General features: G+C 47.1%; 1 protein-coding gene across 5 annotated transcripts in view; it reads right to left on the bottom strand.

The window, feature by feature from the left end:
- Window positions 1-7,004: 7,004 nt before the first annotated feature.
- Window positions 7,005-23,279, bottom strand: part of TP63 (tumor protein p63) — an 83,190-nt gene continuing 66,915 nt past the window's right edge. For 3 of the 5 annotated variants that reach the window (XM_075098971.1, XM_075098970.1, XM_075098969.1), the window contains exons 9-12: window positions 13,381-13,538; window positions 12,240-12,384; window positions 11,277-11,370; window positions 7,005-10,028 (exon numbers count right to left, since the gene is read on the bottom strand). In XM_075098971.1, the coding sequence (XP_074955072.1) occupies window positions 9,732-10,028; window positions 11,277-11,370; window positions 12,240-12,384; window positions 13,381-13,538 (694 nt within the window). In that variant the 3' untranslated portion in view covers window positions 7,005-9,731. The remainder of the gene's footprint in view (window positions 10,029-11,276; window positions 11,371-12,239; window positions 12,385-13,380; window positions 13,539-23,279) is intronic. The other 2 variants (XM_075098973.1, XM_075098972.1) reach the window with 2 other exon arrangements.

Below are 23,279 nucleotides of genomic sequence, written 5' to 3' on the forward strand. Positions count from 1 at the left end.
TTACTGTGAGCCCTTAACCTTCAATGCACAGCACAATCCCACCTGCTGATAGCTCCTAAGCACTACCTTCCTTCTTTCTGTTCAAGTCACTAATTAAGCAGCAATAAAGGCCAGAACATAAACTATAATAGAAGTAACTGTCTTGCTACCCGTATCACTTAAAGCTGGAAGAAAACTTTCCTATCCGGACAGCAAACAGTGGGGTCTCTGCCCTCCAGGTGTCACCCTCAGCGGCAGGCAGGCACAGCCATAGGCTGCCTCTCTAGAAAAAGGGAGCCTTGCTCAGGACTTTCAAAGCACGTTGTGGGTTTGGGGCTCAGGCCAGAGCCTAAACGCCAGAAAGGAGGGGATTGCCTCACACACTCCGGTGAGCTGGATATTTGCTCACCACACAGGGCTCTGCATCAGCCGTAGGAGGGCCAAATACTACCCTGGGGGAAGGCTGCTGGACTCTGCTCTGGGGCCAGGCTTCTTACACATAGGCATTGCAGCACCTCCTAGGCACCTTGCCTTGTGCTGGAGGTGACCCGTTACCTCTTGTTTCTGCGAAAAACACCTCCATGAAAACACGCATGTTCACCTTCAGGTTAGCAACTTTCTCCAGGTTCAGCATGGTCCGCTTGACCATGTCCTTGGAATAAGAAAACGCATTTATGTCGTATTTTGCCACGGCACAAGAATAGTTTGATGCAATTGTGTAGCTACCCACACCTTTAATTAATCAAAGAGTTCTTCACACAGCACTGTGCAATATTTTGTTACCTAACATCCCTGCCATAGACTACTAGGATCTGTTGTAACATTTCTTACCTAATTTCAGCACTGAGAGCTACTCAGCCAAGAAGATGGATCACATGTGTAGAAATCTTCAGCATTGCCTCCAGAGGCTATTTCCAAGGAATCAGCAGCTGAATTATTCAGAGGCTCACAGAGGGATTTGGGAAAACAAAACGAAACAAAAAAAACCCGTCAGCAAACAAAAACAACCTCAGGAAGAAAATAGGGAAAAGTCAGCCGATTCCCTGTGGTGCCGTATAGGAAACTCAGGAAAAACTGCAGGAAATCAGCAGCTCTCCTAGAAAAGTAGGAAACACCTTACCAGAGTTCACTGCTCCAGGACAGAGCTGAAAAATCCCTTCCAAGGGACCACGGGGCCACCCTAACATCTTCCCCTTCAGACCTGCTCCTGCCCAGTTTCATGCTGCAGCTACTGGGGGGGGGAAGGAAAGTGCAGGAAAAGACTGGAGATGGCCAATTAGAAGAGTGCTTGGAAATGCTCAGGCTGACTGCTGAATAACTGAAAAGACACACCTGACAAATGCTTGTCCACATCTGAGAGCCGAGCACTCAGTTCACACCTTTGTGTGCAAATGAACAGTTTGGGCACTCTTCCCTCTGGTGTCCCTGCAGGCCATGGCCAACCCAGCCAGGAAAGCCAGGCTGGGACCTGGAGACCAGAGTAGGGGGTGAGCAATGGGGGCACCTGGGTGCTGAGCAGAAAGCCTGTGTAGGCAAAGCCCAGAACCCACACCAGTGCTGCCCATGGCTGCCAGCTTGCCATACATCTCACCACCTCCCAGCTAAGTTGAGTGCATCTTCTCCAGCTCCTCAGCCCCTCCTTGGGAGCTGCAACCTGTCTCCATGGCACAGCCCTGAACTGCAGCAGGTGCCTGCCCAGTGCTGGGGGCTGCTCTCATGTTTAGCCTCCCCTGGGAGAGGGCTGCATGTGGGCCAAATAAGTGGGGTGAGATTTTACAGCATGCACCACCAAACTGAGCCAGAGCCAGCTCACGGCCTTCGAGCCAAGAGCTCGCGGGGAGCCCCAAGGGACAGCCCCGCTCTGCCTGCAGCACCCTGCAGAGCCATGCAGGTGCACAGCAGGGTTGTGGGTGCTGCAGGCAGGTCGGCCCTGGCTGCGTGCCGGGCTCCCCACACCCAGACTGGCTGAGCTGGCTGCTGTGGCAGCGTGGGAGCCCAGAGCCGGCTGCTGATGCTCCAGCCAGGTGCTGCTGTGGGAGTTCCTGGCTGTGGCGTGTGCACCCTGCAAAATATCTGGTGGTATTTTCTCAGCTGGAAGAGATGCGTATCACTCTAGCAGGGAGGGCTTTTGCAGCCAAGACACTGTGTGTGTGCGTGGAGGGAAGGTGGAGTACCTCTCATGCCCTCAGGCAGGGCGTGCATGGCACTGGGGGCCTGAGGTGCTGCTGCATGCTGGCCATGGCTGTGGGGTGTTGCAACACGGCAACCATGCAAGGCTGCTCGCTTCCAAAGCACCTCCAACCAGCTTCCTGGCATGGGTAGGCTCTGGCTCTGGAGACATCTCTGGGCAGAGGTTCACCAACTGAGGGCACAGTTTGAGGCTTTCTGCACCCAAGAGCTGCCTGGGGTGAGAGCAGTTGTCTCTCCTGGTTTGGCAGGTGATGGTCTTTGGTCTTCATCTTCTGAATGTCTCATTTCTGCTGTTGTTCGTTGGCATGGGCACAATGATGGGGACCCCCTAGGTGTACAGCAAAGGGCAGGAGAGGAGCAGCTTTCCCAAGAGGCAGCTACGGTAAAAGTTGCTCTGAAACACCAACAGGTCGCTTGCTTATTCCACTTATGAAAAATAAACAAACAAGAATTGTTGCTGCAGCTCTTGCATGTGGCATACAAGGGACTGTTGAGAAAGGCAGTTTTATAAAACTCATGCCCACACTGTGAGCACAGGAGGCGTTTGGGGGACTGGGCGGGGGCACACAGGCTCAGCAATTTGGGTTGCACCTGCCTGTGACGGGAAACACGGGACCACGACGGCGGCAGGAGGAGGGCTGGCACCAGGAGCCTTCGCATGCCCCGGCCAGCCACAGACGCCTGGAGCTGCAGCAAGTCCCTGCACCCCCATTTCGTGCTGCCGGCGGCACAGCAGCCCCCGGTGCTCGGCGCAGGGCCGGGCCGGGAGCGGGTCCCGCTAGAGGGCAGTGGCTCCCCGGGCAGCGCGGCCGCCGCCCGCCCGGCTCCGCCCGGCTCCGCCCGGCTCGGCATCACCGCTCCCCTCCTTGTGGTTATACTTTTTTTCTTTTTTATGAAGACAGCATTACAAAGCCCCTTGACAGAGGAACCAAGGCGGGTGGGAGATGATATACTCGGAAGCGCCTTGGCTTCAGTGCAGGCAGATCTCCCGTTGTCTCATTTTTTGTCTCAAATGACAGTTTGGATTTTCCCTTTTCCTTCCCCTTCCCTTCTCCTTTCCCTTTCCTTTCCCTTTCCCTTCCTTTCCCCTTCCCCTTCCCCTTCCCCTTTCCTCTGCTAGACACTCATTTCAAGAGTGTTGGCAGTTAAAACAGAAGAGGAAAAGCACCATCTCTTCTCCAGGGCTGCCAGTTTATTTTGTTTCAGTTTTCCCCTTTTTCTTTTCAGACCCTGCACCAGTTTCTTTGCCACACGCAGAGCCCTGCAGGCAGGTACTTGCTGTGCCATGAGAGTGCCTCTCGCAGTACAGCCACAAAACTTAGGAACTCATCAAAGCTGATTGCATGGACAGAGCCATCCTGCTTAATATTAACAAACAAGCTTAGTCTTCCCTTGGCCTTGATGCAGGCAATAATGAGACCACATCTTCCTGGGCATGATTCAGAGTGGGAAGCTAATATGCTCTGAATGGCTCCCCAAGGACTTTCTTGCCGCTGATGATGCAGGGAGCCAAATCTTCCACCCTAGGCCGTTGGGCGAGACAATGTGAGCACCTCCCTTGCATGCTGTAACGGTTGGTATCAGCCCAGCTACCCGTGAGTAATTGCTGAGCATGCCAGAAGGCACCCACCTCCTGCTGGAGCATGTATCCCCATCGTCCAGGGAAGTGGCACAGCCAAAAAAAAGCCACTGGCTGCTGTGCTCACATTATCACAGCATGCAAAGGGCACTGCACTGCAACAGCAGTGAGAAAATCAGCAGAATGGTCTATGGAGACCTCACCAAACAATCTCAGAGAAAGCCAGTTGCTCATGGGCCTGTGTCTGATACTGCTGTGGGAGCAGAGCGAGGTGTGGGACTGCTGTGACTGCAGCCACCAAAGCAGAAACATGGTGGGCACAAGGAACATCCTCAGGTGTGGTTAGGACCCTCAGCCTTTGGCTTCAGTGCTGAAGGCACACAATCACTACACTCCCTGGAGATGCCCCTCAGTGCTTGCTTGTGCCCTGAGACTGCAGCTACAGCCCCCACATCTCACCCCAAATCCTGCGTCTCCTGCCCACCCCCTCCGTCACAGCCTTTCCTTTACTCACCAGTGGTCCCAGGCATCTGGCTCACTTCATGAAGGCAGAGCTGATGTTTCCTAAGAACAAAACATGTGACAGTGTAGGAGTGTTTACAAGGAAGTTTAAACATTTTAACAAAACCAGCTGATACCCTCCCTCCAGCCCAAAAAGGACTCAGACCATCTTGAGCCAAGGAAGCAAACAGCCATACTCACCCAGCAGCAGGGCATGGCTGCAATGGGTGGCCCTGCAACATCCACAGACAGATGGAGAGGGCTGTGGTGGGGCTCCGACTCCTCACTGAATGAAAGGCACCTACTGATAGAAATACACACACAAAAAAAACCAAAACCACCTGTTTCCAGGTGAAACAGGTTGATGTTAAGGCCTTATGCTGAAGGATTGGCATATACAGTTGGGAGGGGATAGGCATATAAGGAAAAGGGACCAGTTCGTGGGACCCAGATCAGGAGAGCACAGCTGTAGCAAAGGGCTACTGCCATCTACCTCTGAGTAAAATTTTGGCTCCTTAATCTTAGGGAAGCAAGCTAGGAGAAAGCTGCAGCCAGTCCTTGCCAACAGGGCATGAAGTTTAGCTTCCTTCCAGTTTATTCAGCCCTCATGGCCAGCGTATGAAATAAACAATAAGACTCCAGAACTCCAGCCTCTACCCTCTGCAATATGCTCAGGAAGATGACTCACTGCTGTTATGGGTCACAGAGAGCCAAAACATCTCAGGACCCAGAAACCATCAGCTTGAGCCTGGCAGCCAGGCAAGGCTGCTTGGCAAACGTGCCTGGTGAAGGCTCAGCATGAGCACAGCCCGTGCCCAGGTGGCTACACTCCACACCAGGGTAGCAGCTGTGCACTGCTGCCCCACAAGGAAGAGTATGTAGGGAACCTTTCAGGGCTAAAGCACTGGCCTCGTATAGCTCCTCTCGCTAACCTTCACACAGCAGTTTGTATAGGCTACACGTTTCATAGCTCAGCAAATCAGAAGGCCAAACAGCCCAAGCTTCCACTTGGTGCTAGGGCTGGGCTGCCCACACAGTTTTCCCACTGAGTAACAACTTGCAAAGAGGCAGAGAGGGAGGTCAGGGCCAGCAGTCTTCCCACTAGAGTGCAGGCAGCCACTTTGCTGTCAGGGAGGCAGGGGCTTCTGCTAAGCCACACAGGACAGGAAGAACATGATGAGCGAGACACCCTTCACAGGCTCCACTCGGGCATTTGCCAAGTTTTGTTGTGTCCGGATAAGTTTCATTCCAGGGGACTGCTAGCTTCAGCACGCTTAGGAAACAGCATAGAAGGGTATGCACGTCTTCAGAGGTCCACCCAGCCTTGCAAAACACAGCTGGAAGCCTGTGACGGATTCCTGCCCTGAAAACTTCATGCCTGCATATGAAGCATCCCAATATTCAAAGACAAAATTCCAATGGGTACGGGTGGAGTGCAAAAGGGAGAGCACCAGCTTGGGATTCCTCAGCACAGAAACCCTTGCTGTAACACAAGCAATGCAGAAGTCCCTACTCCAGCAGTGGATCACAGCAGTCAGCAATTGCAACCATCAGCAAACATATTTTAAACCAACCTGCTTAATAGAAACTGAAATCTTATTTTACCTGATCCAATTTGCTCCTCTAGAGGCAAGGAGTCCATCAGCTGAAACAGCAAGTTTGTAGTAGCACTTCTCTCTTTTGAGGGCAACATACTAGTTTTTAACACCACATTCAAGCAATCCCTGTCAGAGTGCAACCAGGGGACCGGTGCCTCTGGATATTGATATCCAGAGAACTGCTTTTCTAATCCTTTTGCAAAAGGGAAAAGAAACAGTGACCAGACCAAAGAAATCAGGTAGGCCTTCCCTACCCTAATGGTAAATGTGAAACTAATTCCCAAGGGAAACAAGGGACTTTTCTTCTTTTGAGATCTTTGTGGGGTGGTATTTTTGCCTCTTTCCATTCCCAAGCATCCTCCCTCAACCATAACCCAGGAAAACTGTAAGATACAGACAGACAGACATGGGGCCCCACACAGAAACCAGTCATGAAGCTGGGCTCTTAATGCTGTAGTCCGTGGACAGACTGAAGCCACCAGCTGATGAAAGCCACTCCATCACTTTTAGGACAGCCATCCCATTGGCTCTGAGCTGCTCTTCTTTCAAATCCTTGGAAGAGGAATTGGAATAAAAAGGAATAGGAAAAGGCTTTGGTAGGAGAGAGGATGCATAGGGTGCTGCACGAAGACTTTGGTGTGAGCTGAATAAGGAGGACAAACCTCCCCAGGCTCCAGGGTGGGTGGTGGAGATGGCTGTGCAAGGCTATTTCACAAGTGTGGAGATAGGAAAGGGCAGCACTAACCCTGCCTGCTTAAAGTGCCACATTCCCTCCCCCCTGACAGGGCACACAGCAGTCACAGCCCCATCATGTTCAAGTAGGACATTGAACGTAGGCAGGTCCTGGTGCCCTGCTCAGAAACAGGATAAGGACACCTGATGAAAGGGCAAAAGAGAGGCATGCAAACAATGCAAAGCCAGAAGACTTCACAGTTCAACAAGAGACTTATGGGGCTGACCCATTTGATCTGCCAGGAAGGCAGCACATGGGTGTGTGATGGCACCTTATAATACACTCTTGTACCATGGATTTTATGTGGATTAGAAAACTGCACACAGGCAAAGGCAACGCTGAGCCCTGGCTGCTCAGAAGAGGAAGCAGCAGTCTGCTCATTTCCAAGGTGGCACACAGGCAAGAAAAGAAGCTCCTTGGGAATTCAGTGTCATTTTCAGTCTGGCTTTTATTTTCATTGACTTCAACAACAAGGTGTTCCAAAACACACAGAGGTCTTGGTCCAGGCAACACTGTCATTGCTACAAGCATTGGCAGATTCTCAGCTCAATTAACCCACACGCTTTGATGTATCAAAACAAAACAAAAAATAAATCACAGCTCTACAGGGGAGGGTAAAAGCTACAGCAGTTCAAACTCACTTGAAGATTCCAGTTATACAGAAGTGGGCTCCATAGTGGTATACAGTAGAAAGAAGGTTTTCACAGCATATATTTTAATCATTAGTGATGCAGCAGAAAAGCTCCATCTCACTGCTGAGTTGAAAAGCAGATACTGAAATTCTTGCACCCAGACTCTGGGCACAGCATTAGTTGCAGTAACCTTTATAGTCAGAAGCTTCCTAGTTCCTAAAATGACAGTATTTTTGCATCAATATTTGTACAATACTGAAGCAGCTCAGAAGGATTACACGATGAAGATGCAACATCTTGGAGGCGAGAAGGGCACAACCTAATTCACCTCCAAGAATTCGTAGAGTACCTGCACTAACACTTTCCCCGAACTAACACTGCCCCTCTGAATTAATCCTTGCATCAAGTCAAGAGCAGGATGACTTGCTTCTTTTGTAGCATATAGGGAAAAAAAAAAAACAAACCATAATAAGTTTTCACACTGAGCATGTTAAATACTTTGAAATCTAGGACGCTGCTCTTTGAAGTGTTACAAAATAAAATGATAAAACAGGCTTTCAGTACCTGCCCCCCCAACTGCAAAGTAATATGAATCTCAGTATGAAAAATACAAATATATTTGTTCAGTGATGCATCATTTGTTACAAGGCATACTGTAAGCGCTCTGCATAAAAATAATAATTAAAAAACAGAAAAACAAACAATATTTCATTGTGGTTCTGTCAGACCCGGTAGCCCAAGAAGAAATAAAAATTGGCATGTTATGCTGTAGGAAACAAAAATTACACATATAAAAAAAATTCTATATACACACACTTTACAGGGTAACCATCTTGCATTACTATTTAGAGCTATCCAAAATAGGCTTCCACAGTTACCAAAAGGCAGTCTTTGAATATAACATAGACCTTGCACAACAGACAGATGGAGGAAGATGCTAACAATAATCAGACTTAAATGAAATATGTGGCACACAGCAGGGACCAGAAACAGCCACTGCATTGAAACGAGATTATCTGGTTGTAGCAAGGTAGGATGACAAGTCATTTAAGCGGCATTTTTCATCTTTCCCTAACAAAAGTCAGGCTTACTCTTAAAAAGAGCAAGTCAACTTGAAAGCAGCTGTGCTGAGCCAAGCTCCTCAATTTTTGTTCTGTATATGTTACAGTTTCACTACCTTGGCCAATATAAATGTGAAAACATGTACTCTGTTCAGTTACTTGTCCACAGGATCACTGGCCGTCAGAGGAAATGCCTCAGAGCACAGCCACTGTAGAACCAATAAAGAAAAAACACCAGAAAAATCGGTTTCTCATGTAAACATGACATTTTGCAGTATTAACACTCATATCACTAGGAGCTGGACCTTGTTCCAAGGCAGTTAGAAATTTCTTTCTTTTTTTACTCTCCACTTCTAGTTGCTCATCACTTAGTCTACAGTCAGTATAGCAACAAACCACAACAGGCTCCAGCCTATTACAGATATGTCTAAAGACGGTTCTACTTTACTTGGCAGGAAACCAATCTAGCATGGTCTAAATAAAAGATTGTCTGGGTTTAGGATAGCTGAAGGCCTACAAATCAGCGTGCAGCTCTCAGCTGGTCCTCTGTTCAACTGGAGGGTAGGCAGGCAGGTCCTTATTCTAAACTAACCAGGCTGCATATGTGGCAAAGCCTAATTCTCTATCTTAAACGTCAGTAGTAGTACAGAATGGCTAAAGGTTGGGTGGGGGACAGAAGTCAGTGACCGATGGATGTATTTGCATTTATATCCTGAAACAAGGAAACCAGAACATACACGTGAATGTAAATTCAAACAAGAAGAGACAGCAGGTTTGACTTTTCCCAGAGAAGGTGAGGGAAAAGGAAAAATTGGGTTTCAGGTGGCCATAAGCACTGGCCTGCCCAGCAAAGTGCATGTGCTGTCTCCGCTGGAGAATATTACACATGAACAGAACACTCAGCTCCGTGGGAAGAGGCTGTTTAAGTGCGACATTCAGCAGACTGATTCCCATTTATTTTTTGGATGAACTGCCAGTTCAGGGTTTAGTGGCTTTGGGTTTTTTGCATTTGGTTTTGGGGTTGAGGTTTGGGATTTTTTGGCTTTTTAAAAATTTATTTTAACCTTCCTGCTTCTCAAAGCAGGATCACTGGATGGGAGAAGACAAGTTTGCAGGTCAGGATGCCCACAAGGTGTGTGAGGATTCAAAAGTCAAGAAAAGAAGCCCTCTCCCCAAAGGAAAACATGAAACAAGAACAACACCTTCTCAAGAAGGTCAACGGCTTTCAAGGAAATACCACCCGCCTTCCCCCTTTGCTCAGCTCTTCCCCTTGTAAGAGCTGGGGCAGAGGTCACAGTCCAGGAGTGCGACCTAGACAGCATCAAGAGCATAACTAGCATGAGTGAGCAAGAAGGCTCCCTCCGCCCTTCGTCCAGGGTGCAGTACCAAGCAGAAGGAAGACAAATGAACGGCTGAGCAGTTTGTGGCCGAGGCGGGGTGGAGCAGGGTCCGCAGAGCTCACTCCCCTTCCTCCTTGATGCGTTGCTGTTTGTTGCGCCGGGCATCCATGTCAAAGTTGAAGTCATTCCACTCATCACGGGGTGGGAAGGAAATGGTCTGCCGGAGCGTGAAGCGGACTGCGTCAATGACCCGCTCCCCCCGGGTTTCGCTGGAGCCCACACTGACGGTGGAGGCGCCACTGGGGGTGCGCAGGAGGTGGGGAGGGGAGGAGAAGTCATGGAGCTGCCGGTGGTCCAGGATGCCCTTCCAGATGGCATGGCGGAACTGCTCTGGGATCTTGAGGCTCACCAGATCCTGCAAGGCAAGGTGGAGGGCTTAACAGGGCAATCCCTGGGCAAGCTGGCTCTGGGAGAAGAAGCAGCCTCTGGGCCACCCTGCAGATGGCCTATTAACTAAAGCAGCTGCTAAAATCTAGGTGGCCATGATGCACTGTAGAAGACAAACCATTAATCCTGAAGGTGGTGGTTCACTTCTGAACAAGCATGCATAGCCACGAGGCCACAAGGACTAATGACACAAGGTCTGTTTTGAAGTTACACAAAACACACATTCATGCATAAGATAAGGTGACCTAAAGCTAGATGGACTGCAAAGTCTCCAAGACAACCTCAGGGAGACCTGCTGGTTGTCTATGGTGGGGGATGTTGGGCTGCAGAAGCTTAACTGCTTTGAAAGCTTCCATATTTATTTGAAAGCCTGCAAAGGATTTTAGAATCCAAGTCTGAGCTCCAGTATTTGAAGCTCTAGGCCTGACTCTATAGGAACTGCCTTAATTACTTGAACATAACCACAATTTAAGAACAGACATGTAACCTTAGAACACTTGGACTTTTGAGGCCCTACCATCTCTGTACCTGAGGGTAGCATTACCTAAACTCTGGGATATGTGATATCAGCTTCTGAAAAAATTAGCAACCAGCTTTGGTTAATTTGGGTCAGCTTTTCTAATTAGAGCAGCAGCAGAAGGAAGGCAGCCCACGCTAGGAAGCAAAAGCGCCACAGCCTTGCAAAGTCTTGGGACAAAAAAAAAAAAGGGACAGCCAGCTCTGAGGAGAGCAATGGCACAGGAAAGGAAGCAGCAACCGCAAAGCAAAGCCATGCAAGAGAAAAAAAACACAGCTGAGCTGAGATGCCAACAGCAAGGGAAGATCATTAAGGTAAGGCCAGAAAACAGAAGCAGGAAGGGAAAAATGCAGACCACTTCTGGACAGCCTACTTGTCTGCAGGCAAGTGAGGTGTTTCAGAGCAGTGTAAACTGAAACCAAGCCTTGCAGAATTAACAGGCATGTGGGCTGGGGCCACTTTGGGGGCTAAAGTGCACAGTAGTGGGGAGGGGGAGACACTTTCTCTGTGCCAGGCAAGGCAGTTACAATGCTGGCCCTGAGTCCAGCCTCTCTTCACCTCACAACATCTTCTATGTGTGCAACAGCCTTAAATCAAACTAATGATATAAAAATAAAAATATTCTGAGTCTGGATTTCTGACCCATTCCTACAGCAGGGCCAAGAGTGCAAACAAAGGAAATGGTGAGGAGTTACTTACATCCATGGAGTAATGCTCAATCTGATAGATGGTGGTCAGCCCTTGGGTCGTGAAATAATCCACACAGGATGAGCAGCCCAACCTCGCTAAGAAGCTGCAGAGGAGGAAGGAAGGAAGGAGAGAGAAAAAAGGATCACCCTGGCTGCAACAGCCCAAACCACAGAAAAACCAAACACTCAGCCAACCTGCAGCAACAGGAAACAAAGCTTTCACCCTTGGCTTGACCTTCTCCAAGACATCCCAGGCCAGCAAGCCACATCACTGCCACATCCAACAAATGAGGGAGTCCTTCAGTTTGGCTCCTAGCAGACAGCCCTCGTGGCATCACCTTGCCTTAGTCAAGAACTGGTGCTACACAGCCTGGATCTTGGGGCAGGAAGGCTCACCTGGACTCTCCTGCTGGGTCACTTCACCCAGAAGGTGGCTGAGACCGTGGCAGCCTGCTGCATGGATACAGGGCTTCAGCAAGGCAGTGGGCCCGGGGCTCAGACACATCATGCACACAGGGTACCTCAAATCAGCACATTCCTCCCTAAGCATAAAGGATTCCTCCTTTATGGGTAGCATCTTTCAAGTTGTTCAACCTCACGGAGGGCTGAGGGGCAACTGACCCTAGCCATGGCTTGTCAAGTGGCCAAAAGGAAAAAAAAAGAAAAAAAAGAAATAGGAAAAAAGAAACGTTTGCAAGACTGCTTGGTGCCCTCAGCTCCACCAGTCCAACAGATGCTGTATCCCTCAGCTTTCTTGGAGTCTTAACATCCCTGTTTCTCTCAGCTGCTCAGAGGTGAGGGTTTGAGGCTTTGTGCCCAGACGTTGCCAGCCCCAGGACTGCCAAGACCCACTGGGATCCACTGCTCCAGGAGAACGGGGTGAGGGACCCAGTAGGACCCTTCAGGCTCCCAACATGAGGCCTCTGCTCCCTGTGGGTGGGAAATGTGTGCCAGGCAGCCTGCTCCTGCTCACCTGACGATGCTGCAGTCTGTGGGGTACGGAGGAGGGGGGGTGCAGTGGGACGTTGAAGGCATGGAGAGGGGAGGAGGCAGCGCCTGAGTGGGGCTGAGGCCATTCATGTCGCCGGTCATGGCCATGTGGGTGCCCATCATGGGAACTGGAGGAGAGAAGGAGGAGCACATTGTTACCCAGGCATCTCCAGACCCCTGCTTCACCCCCAGCACGGCACCAAGGGACAGCACCTTCAGCCGAAGCAGCCTTAAATCCCCTGCAAATTCCCATACAGAGCAAGCTCACAGGGAATTTCAGGCAGAACCACAACGACCGCACAAGGACCAGGTGACAGACAGTCCTTCAGGAGCTCTCCCCTTGCCAGAGCAACTGTCAGCAGTGCTGCCGCCGCGTTACCCTCCTTACAAACAGGCTCAGTAGAAACCTAAGCAAGCCACAGGCATCTCGGCTTTCCCTCCTACAGGAGGGGCACGGGACAGAGCCAGTGGAGTAACCCAATACGGAAGCCAAACAGCTTTGTTTTCAGAGACACTGAGAGCACCCAAAGGGAATCAGGAACAGGTGTGGGCCAGAGCCCAGTGCTTTTGAAATAAAAAAAAATAATAAAAAACAACAAAAACAAAACGAAAATAAATAACATACCCCCCCAAAATAAAAAAAATAATAAACCCTCAGCCCTCAGAACCATGTCTGGCATCCTAGATTTACAGTGCTGCTGGGCACTCCTCAGAAGCCAGGAGGAAGCAGGTTACAGAGCTGTGAGATGCAGGTATTTCCTTTGAAACTAAGAAGTGTCTTAACTGAAGCGAGAGGGAAAAGTTTGCCAATGTTTGTATCGTCTCTTCTGGGAAAGGAAGAAACAAAAAGTCTCGAAAGACAGATGACAGTACAGCCAGCCAGATCTGCAGTAAGAAGTGGCTCCGTTCACCCCTGTGAGGCTCAGAGCAGGATGCTGAAGCTTGGAGAAAGCTGCTGGCACAGCAGCAAGCAATATTTGGCTCTGCAGGTTCCCAGTCCTGCTACCATGAATTACTCCAGGCTCCCCAGACAAACACTAGCCACTTGGAGATGCCAAGACACCTTCCCTAGATTAGTGGGATGCACACACAGAGCAGGAGAAGAAGGAGCAAGGGTTTCTTACTGTTGGTTCCCATGCCGTCAGGGATGGTGGTTGGGGTCAGGGCATTGCGCTGCTGGGGGTTAATTAGCTGGCTGACTGAGGGCAGCTTGTTCATGCTGTTCATTTTGCTGAGCGGTGGAGAGTTGGAGCCATAGGATGACTGTGACTGCATGGAGGTCCTGCAAACCAAGGAGATGTTAGGACAGGAATCACAACAGTTGGTTGTTAAGAGCACACATCCAAGGTGCCATATTTTTTGTTTGTGGCAGCAGTGAGCTACTGCTGGTGAAATCACTGACTTCACATTGTAGATAAAGATCACTGGAGAGAGAGTCTACAGGAAATAAGAAGTTTCCCAGATATTCTGCGCATTTAAAAAACAAATGGTGAAATACTGACAAAGGGAAGCCTCACTTTCAGTTCAAATTTTTTATTTAAGGAAAAGTTTCTATGTAAGTGTTTCAGTTGAAAAGAACATATGCAAAACCAGCAAACAGCTGCCAAAACTTGAAAATAGTATTTTTTTAAGTTAAGCTCTTCTTGTGGTCAAAGGCTTTTTTTTTTTTTTTTTTTTAAGAACAAGAGCTGAGGAAGCTAATCTCAAACCATCCTAACTACCCTTAAAACCTCACTGCAGAAACAATTTTCAGACTGGGTCACACTTATTGCCTTGTTCCTCCAAAATTCTTTTTTATTTGTATAATCAGGTTGTTATCAGGTGTATATGTAACAGCCAGAGGCTCTTTGCTCAAGACAGACTCCAAACACCTTAGGGACCACTACTGAGATGGTCAGAGCCACGTGGGACACCAACATGCAGCTTTTGCTGGGGTTAAGGAGACCTCAGTATCCAAACCCTGCAGGCTGCTTGCAAAGAATATCAGCTTCTTATTACCACTCAACAACAGCACTAGCCTCCCTCAAGTCCAGACAGCCCCAAACTCCATCCAGCATATCAACAAACCACACTAGAGAAGCTTGCTGGCAAAGCTCCCCTTCCCCAGCACCAAAGGTCCCAGCTACAACCTGCCTCATAAATAGTCCAGAGCATGAAGACCAGACCACTTCTGAATGGCAGCCCAGTTCCCAAATCGAGTTACAGTTGCTGCATCTCATCTGGAGCGGGGTCTTACTTGTGATATGCAGAAAATGATCATTAAAGCAGGCTCAACAGTGCAATTGGCAGAGCGTTGCCATACCACAAGAGCAGGTTTTTCTTTCTCCAACACCAGGGACATTTGCAAGACTGGGCAAACGTGCTGGGGAAGCAGCCACGTTTCCCAAACACAATATACCCTCGCAAGCTGTCGCCCAAGAAAGCAGAGGTCACCTGGCTCACTGCGGAGCTGGGCACTCGTTCAGCCATATCATGGTGACCCTGTGGTGAATATGCAAGGACACATTCCCGTCTTATTTCCCATTGGGAAACTTGTTTGCCTGGGTATAGCTGGTTACACCAATTCCTGGGAACTGGCTTTCCTTCTATGCAAAAGGAATAGTTATTACTTCAAATAAGCGAAGTGTAAAGGAAAGAAAAGGCTTATTCCTAGATAATTTATTAAAACCTTCATTACTCAAGGTCAGGTTTCATACATTTACATTGTCTGCAGCTTCCTGCACTTTTAAGACTTGCAGTGTTGGGTGGAGAAAACATCTATGCTAACAGGCTAGAGTATCTAAGGCCCTGAAGAAACGTTACCTAATTACACAATTACAGCAGGTACAGAAGGGTGTGAACTGTCCTTTGGCAGTGAAGATGCAGGACAAGATCCAGCAAACTTCATAGACTCAAGGAAATGGAAAGCACAAGAAGCTTCACAAATTAATATTAACGATGGCAGCAACTCCCAAGGGGAAGTGAAACCGAGCCATGAAGTTCAGACCCAACTTTTTCAGAGTGAAAGGAATGATTCAGATCTGAGGTTTCAATTCACCAATTATAAAAGTTGAGGCCAGCCATGAAATTCAAGTCAGGTTGACACCACCCTAAACCTAAGAGGCTTCAGGATTTAGGACCAAAATGAATATTTCTACTTTATAGCTTCAGGCACCTATCCTAACTGAGTTTCAGCTGACATGAATGCACACTTGAGTAGTCTCTTAAAGAAAAATCTGCATGATATGCAAAAGTGAGGAGGTCACCACATACACTGTGAAATTCCAAATCAAATCAACAAAGATTTCCCAAAAAATATTTAGTTGCATTGTTTAAGCTCGGGACAGATTTTTTTCAGAGAGCTTATTACTAGGAACTTTTGTTTGTGGGTTTTGTGTTGGGTTTTTTTTTTTTTTTTTTAAAGAATGACTGTTGCTATGAAACAAGATTCTCCAAGGGGATCAGTAGTGGGCCTAACTTTGCCCTTTCCACCACCAAGAGTGATCTCACAAAAATCTAGTTAGGAGACTACAAAATACTTTAGGGATATAAGAAAAACAAAAACAAGGAAACACAAGTCACCCAAAGCACCCTACACTATATAAAACAAATTAATACTTTGACATATAGCTTAAAGACTCTATTCTTATCTCATCCATACTCATAAGAATCAAGATTAGGACAATCAAGCCCAAGTGAACAAAACAGGAAACAAAAGCATTCTTCTTTGTACCCATACTTGTTTCAGCTAAACTCTTCCATCATGTGAGCAGACATGTAAAAGGTCTAGAGAAATCCATCTAGCCAAAGAAAAGTCCCAAGATAAACCAAGATGCAAAATTTTATTGAAAATTCATGTCACACATCAGTATAGCAACAGCCTCAGAAATACAAGAAAATGTTTTTGGTTTTAAACACACGGACTACACGGTGTTTGAGGATTCATTTAAAATATATTGCCTTTTTCTCCATTGTTTTTAAACAGGTATTATAAGAATGTCATGCACAGTGATTTTCATTAAAATGATACGTACTATGTCTCAAGAAAGATTAGAAGTAGGAGCATTAACATTTCTTTGATATCAATGCCAGTGAAATGCATTTTAATATCAAGGTATAAGGACTTCAATTAAGAGACTATTATACTTCTTGGAACAGTCTGATACGAAAGGCACTGAGTCACATTCTGCAACTGATTTTTCTCTCTTCAAGAGGCTATGTAATTATTTAGCCAATAACACTTGTAGTTATGCAAGCTCATATGAGGGCAATTGCCTCTCATGCTTCAAGGCATATACTGATCGCCTCAAAAGGTCAGGAAGGAACTTCCTTCCCCCACGTATGAAGCACAGTTGAGTTCACAGGTTACCTGTATAATTCTGTGCTTTCCCAGCTCACTGGATATCAGCCCTTCATCAGAGGTAGGAAACTGCTTCGATAGACTAGTTACCTGATTCAGTAGACAAGTCCTAGAGTCCTCATTCACATTAGATGAGCACACCATCATGTAAGCAGCCTTGATGCAAATGATATCAAAGGTTCATTAAGTGCAAGAATAGGGCAGCTCAGGCTCAGAGAATTTAAGATTTGACCTGAGCCCCTGTGCCTACAGTTTGCTATCCCTGAAGACCTAGAGCTAGTCATAATGCAGAGACACCCAAGTGGAATCAAAGCTGTCCAGTTCTGGGACTGGCTTTCCTTACAGTAGTCACAGCAAGTGCAGCAAGGAATACCTCCCAAGTTCACACATGGTCAAAATGACCATTGGCAACATTTTTTCTAGTAAGGTTGCCCACTGGGCTGCATAACACTGGGATGTCTCTGATGTAGTCTAGTAATGGCACACGAGTGACACAGATAATGCTCAGTTGCACTCTTCCACTTTGAAGGCCTGTGAAGCAGGACGTTAAAGAGCGGAGAGATGCCCATGCTCGCCATATCTCAAACAACTGCTATTCTAAACCAAGCAATAGTGCATCTTTTCAACCACACAAGTGGTTTGTAGGCTTGGTAGCTAAATGGGAGCGGGGAAAGGAGGAGGCCTCATGGTCACTAGACAGTCAGTGACTACAGCACAGGGACAAGGGTAGCAATAATGACTCCCCTTAGATTTCAAGTATGTAAATTTCCCAAGGAAGGCAGTGGATAGTCTGCTCTCCAGGGAAGGGAGCTATAATACAGGGAGTGGATATACATCAACTAGTTGACATAGACTGATATGACCTGACTGACCGATAAGGCCCAATTAGTCCACTTGGTTATTCCATGAAAGGAAAAGCCTTACTTTTCTGAAGACCCAGAGGTGACAAAGAAGAAATCAAAAGACAGCTGGGAAAAAGTTTCTTCTATAATCTGCAGAGGACAGACTACAAAGCAACTTCAATTGCTTCCAGCTCCAGGTTACCTGATTTAAGAAAAAAAAAAATGCACCTTCTAAGATAACCATCTAGTAGCTGGAGAGCAAATCAAGTCACCATTAAGACCAGTTTCACAATCATCAACCTCTTAGAGGTAAGGAAGACAAATTGGAAAGCCTTTCCAGAGGACAGTAAGCTCCAAATAATTTACAATTTCGTTTGGTGGAAGTCCTGGGTGCTGTATTGCCCATCATGGTACAAGAGACTTCCTAGAGGTCAGACCAGATTATGAGCTGGAATCTCCAAGTGTGGGCTGTAGTTGCCTTGTACCTTCTGGTGGGCTGTCTCCTCAAACTTGCTGGTGGACAGGCCCTAGAGCAGAGGGCCTGCTACCTAGAGAGAGCCTCTAGATACAGTGTTCCTGTTGCAGTATTTCTGTATTGCCATCCACAAGACAACCAAGATCCAGGAATAAACTTTCATTGGAAAAACAGACTGACAGTGCCAAGCATAATCCTGCATCTGGACTGCACTTGCATTTCAGATTCCCACCTCTCACAGGGAAAGGAATAGTATTGCCTTTCTTCTCCCAAATAAAAAGGCACAGAGCAATAGTTATCTGCTTAGTGATCTTGAAGTACTTCCTTGAGCTTCCAGGCAAAGTAAAGAGGCACTTGATTTGGTTCGCTTTACACAAGGAGTGATGGTAGAGCTGTAACTGTATGAAAGTCACTGATAGTATTTAATTAGTTATTATTTATACTTAATCACAATTTCTGGGGCTGTTGTCCACCAGCCCTCTCCCACACTGCTATGGTACAACAGGTCTTGCTAAGACAATGAAGGAGATATCCAGAGATGGGATATGGCTCTCAAAGGAGAGTATGAATCATCACCTGCTCAGATCATAGCTCTGTTGCCTGGAAGAGATGATGTGATGTTCAGAGATAAGAGTCTTCTCCAACTGCATCAGGCTTTTTTCCTTGGTGGGTGGCCAGAAGGCTTGCTTTGCATTTGGGAGGCACCTTCTCTTCAAGCTGTGCCTAACCACAGGTGTGTCAGAGCTGGGTACACATCTGCCCCAAATAAATCCAGCATGGACTGCACTGCAGGCACACAGGTCCCCAATCAGTATTGATCCAGCCCTCTGTGTTTCTCAAATGCTGCTAATCACTCACATTTGCAACTGAACTCTGCTCCTCAACCGCCACTGGTCTGGCAGACACCAGCCTACAGTGAGCACTGTTCCCGGAGTACCTTCAGTACCTTCTTCACATTTCTGTTTCCTGCAGCCACCAACATCAGAGGTTTTATCAGGAGAGATGCCATGGCCTGAGAGTGTGTGTTGAAAGGCACTTCTCTACCAGCATCAGGGGCTGTTCTTCATGTAAGGATGTTTGAACACATCTCTGTGGGGAAAGCCACAGCAGGCATCATGCCCACCCTCAGCCAGTTCCTCCCTCATCACCAGCATCCACACCTAGTGTCATGCTCAGCAATACCAGGTTATTTTCGCAGCGTGTTACTCGCCTGCTGATCATTCCTCCTTTGTACTGGTCTGGGCTTGGCACTTCGAGATGAAGTTTCCAAAGGGTTCAAATCCACCTTGTCAAGCCCCATAAAAAACAGCCTTCAGAGGTAGTTTGATACAAGCAGTGTGAGGATTTACAAGTCCTTGCTGAGAAACAGTCTCCTGCACAGGAATTGCTAAGCCAGGATGCACTTCATAGACACAATAAGGAAAAAGCACTGGTTGCAGAATTAATGGACGAGGAGGGCATGGCCTGAGGCCACTTGGCTGGGTCAGCTGCAAAATATGCTGGCGCTGCTTTCCCTTGGTCTGTGAGGTTTGTAACAATGGGGTAAAACGTAGTAGGGTTGGTGATTACTCTAAAGCAACATCTAATAACAGCTGAACCTCTGCAAAGAAAAGGGCAAGCTCTGACCCCCTTTCACAGGTAGGGCAATGAGCAGTTTTGGACACTGCCCTTTACACCCTCAGCTACAAATGGACAGGGACACTGGGCACATGTGGATGTCATTACACAGGAACACTCCAACCTCACGTTTACCTTGTGCAGCTCATCCCACCACTTGGATCAAGCCCACAGAGTCAGGAGGGACCTTTCTAAGTTCAGCAAAGTTGGATTAATGCCAACAGTGCTGGTGCAAAGTCAAAGTCACCCACGTTTCCCTACAATTTTGACATCTTTTAGATCAGACCCTTTATGATTAGAAATAAGGGGAAACAATTCATGACACCAAACTAGCAGGCATTTCTACGGGGAAAAAAAATTGATTTCTTACCAGTGCCAATTCGTATAGTTACCCCACTCTGTCCAGCAGTACAAATACTTCGTCTACTTGCACTATTACTGCATGACCAGCATTAAAACAGGCCAAATTGACTATCACAGACTGTTTAAACACATCTAACTCTTTTCCATCCCCCCAAGTCCATGAACACATTTTTAATTTAAACAAGAGGCATTTTAAAATTGAGACCTGCTCAGAGAAACCCTGCCGAGTTTCACAAATACAGAAGTAACAGGAAAGAATATCAACAGGTTACAAAACCAGGAAGAAAACATTACACCAAGACAGACAACACTGTGGTTCCTGACCTCCCAATGCTATAGGCTACAGCTATGAGGTCTGTAGAAGTGTCTGCTGTTTTTGCAAAGTTTGAGTCCCTTCAGGAGATTACTCTCACTATTTACTCTGTTGCTATCAGGCTGTGTATTTGCCCCACTGTTCCTAGTCCCACCAGCTGGGCAAAGTGACCCCACCAGCTCAGTTTATGGATATACTGATGGGTTTGGGGGGCTGGAATGTTTTAGGATGGCATCAGTCTGTTTGGGAGGGTCTCTCCTTGAGTCCATGAGTTCACTCCTGAAGCAGGCCGAAAGGAGACTGTAGAGAAGGAATCAGAGAAAAGAAGAAGATGAATGTACAGGACCCTTCACCAGTCACCATGAAAGAAACAGACACTTTCCACCTTCATGATCACAGTATGGGTTTTGAAGGAGGGGGAAAGCAGATGTCTTAGCAGCTACAGTGAGGATATGCATCAGGGAGATTTAGAAAGATGGAAAGCCCCAGGTACAAGTGAGTGCTTGGCAATAAAGAAAAACAACTAGTTGATAGGGAAAACCAGTCTGCGTCCCAGTCTCATGGGTGCAAACGTTGCTCTGATGCTGTTCCCAACAACAAATACAAAGGGGAAAAGAACACTCAGCCAAGGGGCGGGCGGGGGGGAGAAAAGCAGTTTCCATTGAGCCCACTTCAAACTCCAATTACTTAAAAACCAGAAGCTGGTTCTAGGGAGAGAGGATGGTGCCTACTGTGAAAGGGCTATATTGATTACATCTCAAAGCTGGGCGACACTCTGTACTAAAGCTGAGGGGTCCTTGGGGCCACCAGCTGATGTGGAAGGCATTGCACTCTGGGAGACAGCAAAGCAAGCACAGCACATCTTCATACACCTAAACCCCCACTTTTTATTGCTTACTTTCATCTTGGAAATTCTCTAGTGAGAACACTATCCAAGTGCCTGGAGTTCACAACACGTGCAAGCACAGCACTACAAAACCAAACCAAACCATGCAAAATTCCACTATTAGCTTGCACACCAAAAATGAGAACAACAAAGTAGAGATATGAAGAATACCTTCCCCACCAGTCCCCTCCCCACAACAGTAAGCACCAGGATCCTTGCAGCTCCCATCTCAGCTGAAGCACTCCAGGCACTAGACAGCTTGACCCTGTCCTACCTCACTTGCAAGGTTAATTCCCTCTCGTCTGGATAACAAGCTGTGCTGCTCAGATTGAAAGGCAGCCTGTGGGCTGGTAGCTGCAGCCCTGCTGATATGAGAGAAACATTTGCTGGGACATAAGAGCCCTCTTCTTGGTAGCCACTGGTAGACTTTGTGAAATCCCTTCAATCACTTATGGCCAATTCAAATAGAGACTTCTGAAAACAGTGCTCAGCAAGGTGGAACCCACCATGGGAAATTTTGTTGAATATGAATAAGTGTTTTCCAGTGAAACCCTTAGAGACTGCAGACACTCCCTAGGAATATTGATGGTAAATGTATTTCACAGTAGAGTACTGAAGGAACTTTCCTTCCCCAGCAGGGCACAGGCCACCTCTGGTGTCTCTGGCAGCAGGGATCTTCTGGCAAATCCATGTTTTAAACAACAGTGGCAGACCAAAAAAAAGGAAGTCTTCTAAATAAATGTGTGTGCTGCTGTTCAAATATGGGCCCCAGGATTTGGCAGTGAAAAAGGAAGAACAGAAACTGCAGCTGAAAATAAGCTTCCCACCTATGATCATGAAGGTAGTTGGCATAGCAGTAAATAAGAAAACCATGCACAAAGGAGCAGAGAGAGGAGTTGAGACAGAGAAAGATAGTGATCTGGCACAATGTGGACTATTGTAGTATTTCTGGTCATCTTGTGGGACTCAAAGCTTTCTGCTCATCACCAGATTGTCCTTTTCATTCCAGAACTGTAAGACAGTTGCATCTGCTGGCCTGGCAAATGCAATGCTGGTCTGTATGTGCATGAGAGCAATTAGACAGTTGTTTTCCAAAGTGACAGATTTACTTTTTTAAAGCTACCTTTCACCATGATAATGTCATCCTTGCTTTTCCTACTCTTCAAAAGTGATGAAGTTTCTATGTTGTAGAAATTAAAGGGAAACTTCTTCCCAGACACCTAGATAGCTTTTGTATGTTAACTATTACTCAGAAAAGTAAACTGAAAAAAAACCAAGCAATTCCTCCATCAAGGCTTGACTGTGGAGCACGTGTGAATGGAGCTTTGTTTTGAAAATAAAGAGCCAAAGGCAACTCAAAATTCCCAGCTCCATGGAGCCCTGCTAGGACCTACAGCTTTCTACACATTTGAACACGTTTACAGCATATGCACTTTCCTAGCTCCCAGTTTTAACATACACTTAGAATGAAAGTAAGGTGAGACTGAGTTTTGAAAGCACATCCCTACTTAGAAAGTGAAGGGCATTTTCTTCTAAGGCCAGAACAGACCCAAAAAGGAGCCACTGTGTTGCTGAGTCTGGCCAGCCTGGCAAGGATGCAGGACCTCTCCCAGCAGCATGCAGTTTGTTGAACCTGCTCGCACGCAAGGTTGCTCTTATTCAAACCAGTTCCTACAAAGTGTCTTTGCTCCCCATTCTCACATTGAGACCTGAAGCTCTTTTAAGATTCTTTTTTAGGGTGCAATTGTGTCTGAGTCTTTTCAGCCTAAATGTCCCTTAGCCCTGAACACATTCCTTCAGAAATTGAGCCATACCCTGGATTATTGAGGAAAAAAAGCCCCAGAACCCAACTGCACCTTATAAGCTATTGCCTGAACATGCATTTCAGCACAGAGGACCCTGCTCAATGGCAGGCTGTCGGCAAAGACAACTGCAGCAGCTCTGGACAAACACTGGAAGTTATTTTTCTCCCCACTCCTAGCATCCTTAAAAGCTCTTAATCTTTCTCCCCACTATTTGAGCACACTCAGCAGCTGAGAAAAATTATTATATAACTGGATAAGTGCCAGAAAACATGCTGAAAGAAGTTTTATTAAAATAAATGGCTGGATTCATACACCCTGGTCTTAAAGGTAATACAAATACCAATCTCAGTTGCCAGGAACCCATCCTATTGATATAGGAAGAA

Source organism: Phalacrocorax aristotelis, chromosome 7 (assembly GCF_949628215.1).
Source record: "Phalacrocorax aristotelis chromosome 7, bGulAri2.1, whole genome shotgun sequence".
NCBI lineage: Eukaryota > Metazoa > Chordata > Aves > Suliformes > Phalacrocoracidae > Phalacrocorax > Phalacrocorax aristotelis.